Source organism: Rhinatrema bivittatum, chromosome 3 (genome assembly GCF_901001135.1).
Source record: "Rhinatrema bivittatum chromosome 3, aRhiBiv1.1, whole genome shotgun sequence".
Lineage (NCBI taxonomy): Eukaryota > Metazoa > Chordata > Amphibia > Gymnophiona > Rhinatrematidae > Rhinatrema > Rhinatrema bivittatum.
In genome coordinates, this window is record NC_042617.1 from 532,609,329 (window position 1) to 532,621,353 (window position 12,025).

The window sequence follows — 12,025 nt, forward strand, 5'->3', positions numbered from 1 at the left end:
TGGAGGAGAGTGTGGTGTGCGCACTAACCTTTTGACTAACCTGATGGTTAGAATAGTGGACTAAAAACCAGGGAAGCCAGTGTTCAAATCTTGCGTCTCCTACTGATACTCCTTGTGAAGTTGGAGAAGTCACTTGATATTCCATTCGTTTGGGTACAAACTTAAGAGGTATATTTGCTAACCTTCAATAAGGGAAAACAGCAATTTTTGCACAAAAAATGCTGTTTATTGTACAATATACCCCTATCACAGCAATATTAGCGATATCACGTGATATTTTGGCCAAAAAACTGCCCCGTGTTGAAAAGAGCTTCTTTGCATGCAAAAAATGTTCAAATGCATGCAAAGCAGTTCATCCATACCTAATTTCATTCAAATCAAATAACTTGGCTTGCACAAAAATAATGCATTTTTGTCAGGAGTTGTAGCTAACTTTTCAGTGGGAGCATTGGGATATTAATGCATGTTCTGATGCTCCCTGCATGAAATGTAAAGGGCCTGTTGTGGCCCTAAAGCATTTCCCCCCCTCCCCCTACATGATAGGGGCAAAGGCCAGCCAGCGCTATTTTAGTTAATGGCGGTGACCAACTCGGAGGCTAGGTGGCTCTCTAGGCCCTACTAGACATCAGGAACCTCACTAGACTACCAGGGTTCAGAGGGTCGGCTAGGATGGGGTGACTACTAGAATACCAGGGACTTATTTGAAGGAAGGGGAAGAGCTGGAGGGTGAGCTGAAGAGGAAGGGTGGGTCGGATGCCTTCTGGGGAGGTGGTTTTAAACCAGAGGTAACTTGCTTTTGAAAGGGGAAGGTTTGGGAAGGGGAGTGAAGTGGCACCAGTGACTTTAATTTATTTATTATTATTTTTGCTCCTGCGGGGCTGACTCTATAGGCATCAGTTGGGGGTTGGCAGGGGGTCTATGCTCTACCCTGGATGGAGATTTTACATGGTGGGGGTTATTTGGGGCCATTGGTGGTCCTTTAAGATGATGTGGGCCTTGTGCAAAGATTATCAAGCATTTTTCCCGTTTTCTCGCAATATTTTCTCTCGCTGAGTTTTTTCATGAAAAACATTTGTGGGGAAACTGCTGCAATATTTTTTTCATGGTAGGAAAAACATACCGAGAGAATGTCCTTTTCCTGCCATGAAATTTGTCCCCTCCTGCGATAAAATATCATAGCATAGTAAATGACCCCCTTAGATTGTATGCCCTCTGGGGAGAGACCCACATACTGTACTTGACATGGAACTCACTTTGAGCCTGAGTTTGGAAAAGCGAGCAATTAAATCCAAATTCAACACTAGCTCCCCTCTACTTCAGCCACCTATCTTTCTGAAATTCACAATCTAAACTCGGGCTGACTGCAACAAGGCCACCTGGACTCCCTCAACCTCACCAAGTTTCCTCTGTCCTTACTCTCTGGCAGGAGAAGTACTTAACCTCTTGCAGCCTTGCCCGTAGCTGTCAAAATGTTGCTGGATTAACATTTCATGCTTTAATCCATGTATGGTGAAAGTGTGAGCTGGTGCTAAACCAGCATGATTTTGGTAGTGTTGGGCAAGACAGCAGAGGGTACGCACCTCTCCTTCTGCCTGCGTAAGGGTATAGGGCAGAGGTGGCCAACTTTCAAACTTCAAGAGCCACAAAATCAGAATTCACAGTAGCAGAGAGTTGCCATACCTTTCTCGAGCAAGGGAGTGGGGGGTGGGGGGAGGTGCTGCCTCCCCCCAAAAAAGGCAAACTCTCTCTCCCTCCCAGACTCAAAGGCATGCACACGCACACTCCCTCTCTCTCTTTCTCATTCAGTCACAAAGACATGCACACACACACACAAACACACACACACACACACACTCTCCCTCTCATTCAGACTCAAAGACATGCACACACACACACTCTCCCGCTCTCTCATTCAGACAAAGACATGCACACACACACACACTCCCTCTCTCTCTCTCTCATTCAGTCACAAAGACATGCACACACACACACTCCCTCTCTCTCATTCAGACTCAAAGACATGCACACACACACATACTCCCTCTCTCTCTCTCTCATTCAGTCACAAAGACATGCACACACACACACTCCCTCTCTCTCATTCAGACTCAAAGACATGCACACACACACACACACTCCCTCTCTCGCATTCAGACTCAAAGACATGCACACACACAAACCCTTCTCTCTATCTCTCTCATTCAGACACAAAGACATGCACACACACCCTCTCTCTCTCTCATTCAGACACAAAGACATGCACACATACACTCTCTCATTCAGACACAAAGACATGCACATATACACTCTCTCTCTCTCATTCAGACACAGACACAAACTCCCTCTCTCTCATTCAGACACACACACACACACTCCGTCTTTCTCATTCAGACTCAAAGACATGCACACACATACACACTCCCTCTCTCTCATTCAGACTCAAAGACATGCACACACACACACTCCCTCTCTCTCTCTCATTCAGACACAAAGACATGCACACATACACTCTCTCATTCAGACACAAAGACATGCACATATACACTCTCTCTCTCTCATTCAGACACAGACACAAACTCCCTCTCTCTCATTCAGACACACACACACACTCCGTCTTTCTCATTCAGACTCAAAGACATGAACACACATACACACTCCCTCTCTCTCATTCAGACTCAAAGACATGCACACACACACACTCCCTCTCTCTCTCTCTCATTCAGACACAAAGACATGCACACACACACACCCTCTCTCTCTCTCTCTCATTCAGACACAAAGACATACACACATACACTCTCTCATTCAGACACAAAGACATGCACATATACACTCTCTCTCTCTCTCTAATTCAGACACAGACACACACACACACACACACACTCCCTCTCTCTCATTCAGACACAGACACAGACACACACTCCCTCTCTCTCATTCAGACACAAAGACACACACACACACACACACACACACACACTCTCCCTCTCATTCAGACACAGACACACACACATACACTCCCTCTCTCTCATTCAGACACAAAGACATGCACCCACACTCCCTCTCTCTCTCTCATTCGGACTCAAAGACATGCGCACACACACACACACTCCCTCTCTCTCATTCAGACTCAAAGACATGCACACACACACTCCCTCTCTCTATCTCTCATTCAGACACAAAGACATGCACACACTCTCTCTCTCATTCAGACACAAAGACATGCACCCACACTCCCTCTCTCTCTCATTCGGACTCAAAGACATGCACACACACACACACACTCCCTCCTCTCATTCAGACTCAAAGACATGCACACACACACTCCCTCTCTCTCATTCAGACACACACACACACTCCCTCTCTCTCATTCAGACACAGACACACACACACACACTCCCTCTCTCTCATTCAGACACAAAGACACACACACACACACATCTCTCTCTCATTCAGACACAAAGACACACACACACACATCTCTCCCTCTCATTCAGACACAGACACACACACACTCCCTCTCTCTCATTCAGACACAGACACACACACACTCTCTCTCTCATTCAGACACAAAGAGACAAACACACACACTCCCTCTCTCTCTCAAGGCTGGTGCTAGTTTTTTTGCTGCCCTATGCAACCAATTAATATGCTCCACCCCAATTTATTCAGTCTCTGTCCTGGGCCCATCAAATAAAGTCCAGTTCCCTCCTGCAATCCATCAGGCCGATGCACTACCGTGCACTCATGCTAGCGCACAGTTAAATGCGTGTCTAAACCAGCGTGTAGCTAATAGCGCTCATCACATGTAAATGCCATGTTGATGAGGCTATTATCTAGTACCCGCTTATGTAAAAAATAAATGTGTGCCAGACGTGCACATTTTTACCCTCAAAAATTAAAGCCAGCCCTGGAGCTGGTTTTAAGTCTTGAGGAGCCCCAAATGTTTACAGAAAAGCAGAAAATACTGTTTTTCTATGGTTCCTCCAACTTAATACTGTGGAAAAAAGCAGGTTAAGAAAATGGATGCTCATAAAAAGGAGTCTGTTTTCCTAACCTGCACACAGCCAATTCTCCTGGTCTCCCAATGCCATGTACACACTAGGGACCACAATTTATCCCTAGCATGTCCTTTTTAGCATGGCGGTTCATTTACCTATTGCATCGAGCACCCAGGAGAGGTGATTCTGCATGCATTAAAAAAAAGTGTGTCCATTTTGGACGCACATTTTAGCATGTTGATATTGCATCGACCTGTATATTTTTAAAAACTGTCACACATCCCCAAACCTAGGAAAACCTTACAGCCTTGCACACATGCCACCCCCCGAACACCCACATACTTCCACACCTTTTACAGACACACACATGGGCCGATACAGTAAACCACAAAGGAGAGCGGGCGAGCACCCGCTCTCCCGGCGCGCGCATAGGCCACTCTCCTGTGTGCGCGATTCAGTAACAATTTATTTAAATTAGGGCCCGCAGTAAAGAGGGGCTAGGACACTAGCGCGTCCCTAGCGCTTTTTTGATGGAAGCGGCGGCTGTCAGCGAGTTTGATAGCCGACGCTCAATTTTGCCAGTGTCAGTTCTCAAACCCACTGACAGCCACGGGTTCGGAAACTGGACACCAGCAAAATTGAGCATCCAGTTTTCAACCCGCGAGCCGCGGGCCCATTTTACATTTTTTTTTTTAAATGTTTAACTTTTGGGGCCTCCGTCTTAATATCGCCATGATATTAAGTCGGAGGCCCCAAAGTTTTTACTGCTTTTCTGTGCACTTCCCCGGCGCCGGCAGAAATTAACACCTACCTTTAGGTAGGCGCTAATTTCTTAAAGTAAAATGTGCGGCTTGGCTGCACATTTTACTTACTGTATCGTGCGGGAATGACTAATAGGGCCATCAACATGCATTTGCATATTGTGGGCGCTATTAGTCTCGGGGGGTTGGACACGCGTTTTCGACGCGCTATTACCCCTTACTGAATAAAGGGTAAAGCTAGCGTGTCGAAAACGTGCGTCGAAATGCCGGTTAACAGTACTGTATCGTCCTGACAATGAGGAGAGGCGTTGCAACGCCCACCACCCCTTCCTTGCAGGTGTCTAGTCCTGGTCTGCAGAAAAGTTGGCAACCCTAATATTCCTTGAAAAAAAGTATCACTTACACCTTTGCTGTTGATCTTTAATTCTGCAGCACAGAAGCGAACAAATACTATCTCAGCTAGCAAATACAGCACGCAATAGTCAGTTAACCTTAATTTTTCTTACTGACAAGAGGTGATAATGAAGACAGCAAAGAAGCATGCAGGTCAGGGCACATACACTGCCCTTCACAAAGATGGCGGCTACTGGAGGGGGTCCTCGATTGGAAGGCTGTCCCAGGAAACGCCTGTAAAAAAGGTTACACGCGCTTTTCAGCATCAAAAGAAACGGGTAGCTCGCGGCTGCGCTTGACTTCATGATAGAGGCGTGGCCTTCTTGCAATAGGATTCATTGGGTGCAAGCTGCGTCTCTGGCCAGGAAGTGCCGGCAAGTTAAATGCTAGCTGGGAGAGAAAGGGTGACAGCCGGCTGCATCCCTGCGAATATTAGGAACTGAACTGTCTGTGAAGGTTGCTGTCACGTACCGCCTTGTGTGAGACGGGAATGATGTTTGAATATTCCCAGCTCCTGTCTGAAACGATGATTCACAACTGGGGCAGGTCTTTCCCCTTGGTGCTGGGCTTTAGCACGGCGTATCTCTTTTATTACTGGACGTGTGTCCCGAAGGTTAGTGCATGTGTTATCAGTCTGTCTCTGCTGGAACTCTCTGGCTTTCCATGCCCGATTCTATCGCTGTATTCGTGGGTATTTCCCTATGAGAAGTTTCTTTCAGTCGCTCTTGGCGATAATTAGCTCTGCATTGGCCGCACATTAGAAAAGTTAGATAGGAGCTGTCAGTGTGTGAAACTGGGGGTTAGGCACAGATCTGTGAAATCAGAAAAAAAAAACCCAGCTTCCATTGTCGTATCTATCACTGGTTGTGTGACCTTGATAGCATTTAACTTGTATTTGCTCAGATGTATATGTTTTAAGGTCTCTCTGATGTAATCATGTAGTTTGTTTTGTACAGAACAGTTTATAACATTGACTTGTGAATATTATTAGAATGAAGTTATTTTTCGATATAAGATGGTCTTATTGCAAGTTTGAATGGCTACACAGTAGAAAGTATATTAGTCCTGTCTAGTTGGGCAGAGGAATTGTGTACTTTGGCTACCTATTTTCTTATCATTGGCTTTGTATCACATAGGTAGTCCTATGCTTCAATCCTCCGACAGTGAGGTCAGAACATGCAACACCTGACACTACACACCTCATCTTATGTACTGCACAGCCTCTTTCCTATTTTGTGTGTATATATGTACAGAACAGTTTATAACATTGTGAATATTATTAGAATGAAGGGGGGAATGGGGAGTGTGCAAGGATGAAGATTCACCTAAAGTACTTAATGGCCTTGAGGAGCTGCAATTTTCAGAATCAATTTACACACACAAATTACTTTAAAAATTGTCCTCTTTATGTCGGTCACTTTTTTATCTTATACTATTTTCTTTCTACACAGGTTAAGCCCCCAAGCCACATTGCTGAAATTTACAAATCTCTATCCCTAGTTTGATCTTTTTTAACCATTAGAACTATGTCAAGCCTCTGCCACCTGTTTACATATTTCTCTAAAGTTTGGTGCCTGTTATTATTTTGTTGGTTACTATCTCTCTCGGTGTGGTGATAATGATGATGAAGTCTCTGAGTTTCACAGAATGTGATTCAGGGTCCCATAGTATTGACTTAAAGGATTTTATGGCAACTAGCTATAATTCACCCTCCACTCCATTAAAACTAATGGTAAACCATAAGACTCCAGGCAAGGCCATATTTAGGTTTTTGGTGCTCATATGCAGAGTGGCATAGCTGTGTCTGCACCACCCTTAAGCAAGAGGCAGCAAGCTCTTCTTTAGCCAGAATATTTGGTCCCTTCAAAATGTGGTGCCCTAGGAAGTTGCCAGTGCCTAAATCTGGGCCTGATTTCAGGAAGTGGTAATATTTTTTTTGCAGCCAGCACCTCGTCAGAAAGACATATTGAAGATATTTGAATGAATACATCAGGATAAACAAATAAACTACACATAAGGTATGTTTCTTTTTCTTCCTGCCAGACAAGTGGGTTACACTCTTGCATCAGCTGGTGGAGGCAGAGAACTTCCTTTTCTGACATCATCTGAGCCTATATATATTCTGGGATAGCAGGATAACATCAGTTTTCTGCCTCCAGCTGATGGGGGCTGCTCTGGGATAGCAAACAACAAAAAAAGGGGGATTGGATGATGGCCCGTGGGTGGTTCAGTTTCCCCCATGAAAGGAAAGTGAGCTGAGGATAGCTGTTCTTCCTCTCTGAAAAGAAAATCCAGTTCCCCATTTAGGCCTGGTAGAAGGGCTGTGAGCCATAGTCTGCATAGTGCTGAACATACACGAGAAGTGAGAGAAGAGCTGAGAGAGTGACAGCGGATACAGCCACTTCCCCCTCTCCCTGCCCCAGCCCATGGAGATAGGTAGGAAGTGTCTGTAGTGCACAGGTAGGAAGCAACATTCCATTGCGGGCTCTTTCTGCATCACATGTGATGCTGCGGAAACCTCGGTGGAAAAACAGGTGCACACAGGGGCATGCAGCAAGTGGGTGGCTGAGCAAACGCCAGTGATGTGCCGGCATTGGGGATAAGAATCAACACTGGCTCAGAGGGAAGGCCGAAGGGTGGTCGCTGAAGATTAGAATGTTGGCGGGGAGGAAGCAGGCCCAACCCGGGTAGGTCATGGACAGAAAGCCTGCGGGGTCATGGAGTTTTCAATTGAATTTATATTGTTATGCATAAGGCTTATAGAGAAATGAATAGGGCCACTGGAATGGGTAATAGAGGACCCCAATCTTCCTCGTGCACCCGTAGAAGGGCGAAGCAGGGCCTAAAATACTCCGATTGGGGTCTTCTCCCAGGATATTCCCTTTCAGCGTTCAATGCTCAAACAGGAAGTACAGAGGAACTGAAAGGCCCTCAGTGCTATGGAGAAGACTCAGGCAGTGAGTCAGTCAGATGTAGTTAGGCTTTTTTGCAGAGAAAAGTTGAGCACCCTCATTGAGGATAAGGGGAGATGTCCTTGGATCATGCATCTAACGAATGTTCCTCGAAAGCTCGTGTCTCGATAAATTGGTTAGTCTTATGTTACCCAACCTTTTCAAGTTCAAGGCACACCTACTTCAACAAAAATGTTTGGCTCGCCAACCTCCATGGAGCAGGCAGTGTGGACATGTAGAGAACTTACATAGCCAAAGGAGAAGGGCTAGGCAACAACTGAAAGCTCCACCAGCCTCTAGATTTTAAAACAAAGGAGCAGAGGGGGCAGAGATACACATGAGCCTATCTCAGTGTACCAGCTCTCTCTCTCTCTCTCTCTCTCTCTCTCTCTCTCAATAAGTGCAGGAGAAGGGAGAAGTCAATGTGGTATGAGCAGCTGGCTCAGTTACCTTCAGGTCTATCCTGTAAAGTGCGGCCACGTTTACCTGCTCCTAAGCCGCGTTCTACTCACTTTCCGGCCGCGTTATCCCTTCCTGCGATCCCGAATCCCCTTTAACCTACTCCTACCGCGTCCTAAAATCCCCAGCCAACCCCTTCCGCACGCGGCATGTATATTGCATGCAAACGAGCGAATTAGCTATTCCCTAGCATCCCGTAACCCGCGCCATGACTATCGCTATCTTTCCCTGCAGTTTTGTCGCGCGTTTAACCTGCTAACTTACCGCCTACCCTTACCCCTGCGGTAGAGGCAGGGGTAAGGGTAGGCGGCAAGCTTTCCCCCAGCCCCCCGCTCACCTGCCCCGGCCGCGATCATGGGTGCCGGTCTCCGGGGCAGCCCCAGTCCTCTCCCCTCCTCCCGAAGCAAAAAAAAAAAAAAGCGAAAAAAAACGTTGCAGCCCCCTCCGATGTCCGGAGGGGGCTGCAAAAAGTAAGTCGCTTCGCCGCTTCATACTGCCAGCCCCTTCTTCCCTCCTCCCGGAGCAAGGCTGCTTTTCGCGCCCTGCTTCGGGAGGAGGGAAGAAGAGACACTGACAGTGTGAAGCGGCGAAGCAACTTACTTTTTGCAGCCCCCATCGAACCTCTCCTGCCTCCCGCTGCGCGACTTATTTTTTTTTTTGCAGCCCTCCGGCCATCAGCAAGAACGGATCGTGACTCCCCTGCCTCCCGGCGAAGATGGACGCCTGCTTGGGGGAAAGCGGCCCCTGTGCGTGCAATTGGCCGCTCAAGGGGGAGGGAAGAAGAGACACTGACAGTGTGAAGCGGCGAAGCAACTTACTTTTTGGAGCGTCCATCTTCGCGAGCAGCTGGAGGCAGGAGAGGTCATCCGATGTCCGGAGGGGGCTGCAAAAAGTAAGTCACTTCGCCGCTTCGTACTGCCAGTCCCTTCTTCCCTCCTCCCGGAGCAAGGCTGCTTTTCGCGCCCTGCTTCAGGAGGAGGGGAGGGGGGACTGGCAGTCCCGACTTCCTGGTATCTGTCATTTCAAATGACATTTGAAATGACAGATACCAGCGTGGCGTGAAGCGTTAGGCCCGCGCACCCAGGATACTGTATAGGCGCTCTATCCAGTAAAATGGGTTGCGCGGGCCTAACGCTTCACGGATCCTTCTTAGACGCGGTTTACATTTGCATGAAATTATAGTTCAGGATCGAGCGGTAGGTGAGCTGCACTGTGTGTGCGGCAACCGCGGATGCGCCGGGCACTAACGCAGCTCTTCCTACCGCTCGGTACTGGATAGACCTGCTTGATAGCTACATTTGGCAGCCAGAGCTCCTCCATTGTGCTGCCCCCAACAGTCAGAGTGAGTGATATCTGCTGTCACTCAGCCTAAGGAAAGGACATAAACTGGAAGCTCAGGGGGAGGGGGTAGATGAGAGGTACTGGATGCACTGTGTGTGCTGCACAAAGTTAGGCTCAGCTGTCCATGCTTTGCATCTTCCCATTAATTACATTCTTTAGCTAGGAAGAAGAGACGTGCATGATTACACTTTGTTCTCAGAAAGGAGTTCCCATACCTTTTAAGAGCCATTGCTGGTACCTCTTGTTGCTGAGAGCAGTGCCCAGGTGCTGGTCTGGATCTGGGCCTCGGGTAGTGAGGACACTTTTTTTTGTTTCTGTGGCACATTAGAGACTAACCCAGTGTTTCCCAACCGGAGTGCCACCGGGTCTATAATGTGCCACCGACACCCCCCCCCCCCCCCCCTGTCATTCTTACACAGCTACCCCTCTGGAAGTTTACATTCAAAGTGGTTTCCTCTGACATTATTCCACCCCATTTGTGTGATTTACAAACCCTAACTGTTTTTCCTTTACAAATCTGTTGGGCAGTTTTGAATAGCTGGTGTGGTTTGCAAGTATAGGGGTGTAACTTGCAACTAAGTTTCAAAGGGAAACTAACCAGGAATGTTGTTGGCTTCATTTCAAAGTAGAAGGACTTTTGCCCAAAAGTGCTACATTTTGAGAATTGAGCAAAAGTCCCACAGTGCTTCGTGTAGAAGCCTTGGCTTGCGCAATTTTATTCTGTGAAACTTTTTTCCAGAAGTGGAAGGAAATAAAGTTCTTTGGGGAAAAAAAAAGCATATTTCAGAACTGTGCAAGTGAATTAACTTTGCAGGTTTTTAACACTTTTTATTTTGCCCTGATTTGGTTTAAAAATTAAATCTGGCCCTTAGTGCCATTGCTCATATTTTCAAGCATGCCCGCTGTTATGTGAGTTTTTTTTAATATGGAAAAGTTTCTTCATTTTTTCATTGTGTGCCTCAGTGTTCTGATCCGTTTTGACATTTCCTGGCATTATGAAATTTGTTTGCTCAAAATGTGTTTTGGATAAAATTTTGTAATGTAATGTAATAGTGTGAAAAGGTGTTCAGTTACAGATACAAGGATGGCCATAACTCTGAATTTTCAGACTTTTCTGCTTTTAGAGGAGCTCAATAGATTTCAAAGCATTTATTTCAATGAAATTCCAGTGTGTATGTGTGTATACTTATATTTGTTTTCACTTTTTATTTATGTGATGAATACTAGCGCCTGCATATGACAGCTCGACAAGCATTTATGTATTGTACAGCAATAATTTACACCTACATAGGTGGAGAAGCCCAAGTGAACAAGAATTCAATCTAAAGATTTGCTGTGACCCAGCCAATACATAGTGGGAGCCCATGTATCGCCACAAAGCATCTAAGTCATGCACATGACACATTCACTGTCCATGGGTATTCACTAGACAAAAGCAGGTGGACTACAGTCTGGGTCCACTATCACTTTTGATCTGATCCATATAGTCTAAAAGGGGCATCCAGAAAGCAATATGTGGAGGTTTTTTTCTGTCTCTGTCTTTTCCATAGCTAAGGTTGACCTGATTTTATCTAACCATTTATTTTTATTTGGGGTCTGTGTCTCCTCTGAGTGCTTAGCTGCAGTAATCCATGCGGCTGAGATCAAATGTGAATTTAATGTTTAAAAATGTGATGTCTAATTCCGGGAGGGTTGGAGGAGAGGGGTCATCATAATTATTGAGTTTAATTATCAAAATCTAGGGGAGGAAGGTGGGGATGCAAAGCTAAAGATTCACCTGCACATGTGAAAATGATGATCTGCGGTTCAAGAATGTTGAGAAATTTATATATCTATATAAATAGATATCTATCTATAGATATCCTGTAGATTTAAATATACTCCCTACAGCAGGGGTCGGGAACCCATGGCTCGCGAGCCAGATATGGCTCTTTTGAGGGCTGCATCTGGCTCGCAGACAGTCGCCACACTTTCCCGCTGACCCAGCTGCTCCCCGGTCCTCCTCCGCCCGGGCTTAAAATGCTGTCAGCCCGGGCGGAACGCGGCAGGACAGCTGGAGTCAGCGGCACCGGCGTGCTCTCTTCTTCCCCCCCCCCCCCCCCCCCCCGCGGCCCGGAAGAGG

The 12,025-nt window shown here is 46.5% G+C and overlaps 1 protein-coding gene across 1 annotated transcript in view; it reads left to right on the plus strand.

Annotated features, from left to right (window-relative positions):
* Positions 1-5,444: 5,444 nt before the first annotated feature.
* The window catches only part of ABHD1 (abhydrolase domain containing 1), a 49,572-nt gene continuing 42,991 nt past the window's right edge, over positions 5,445-12,025 (plus strand). The window contains exon 1 of the mRNA XM_029596317.1: positions 5,445-5,765. Coding sequence (XP_029452177.1) covers positions 5,643-5,765 — 123 coding nt within the window. The 5' untranslated portion in view covers positions 5,445-5,642. The remainder of the gene's footprint in view (positions 5,766-12,025) is intronic.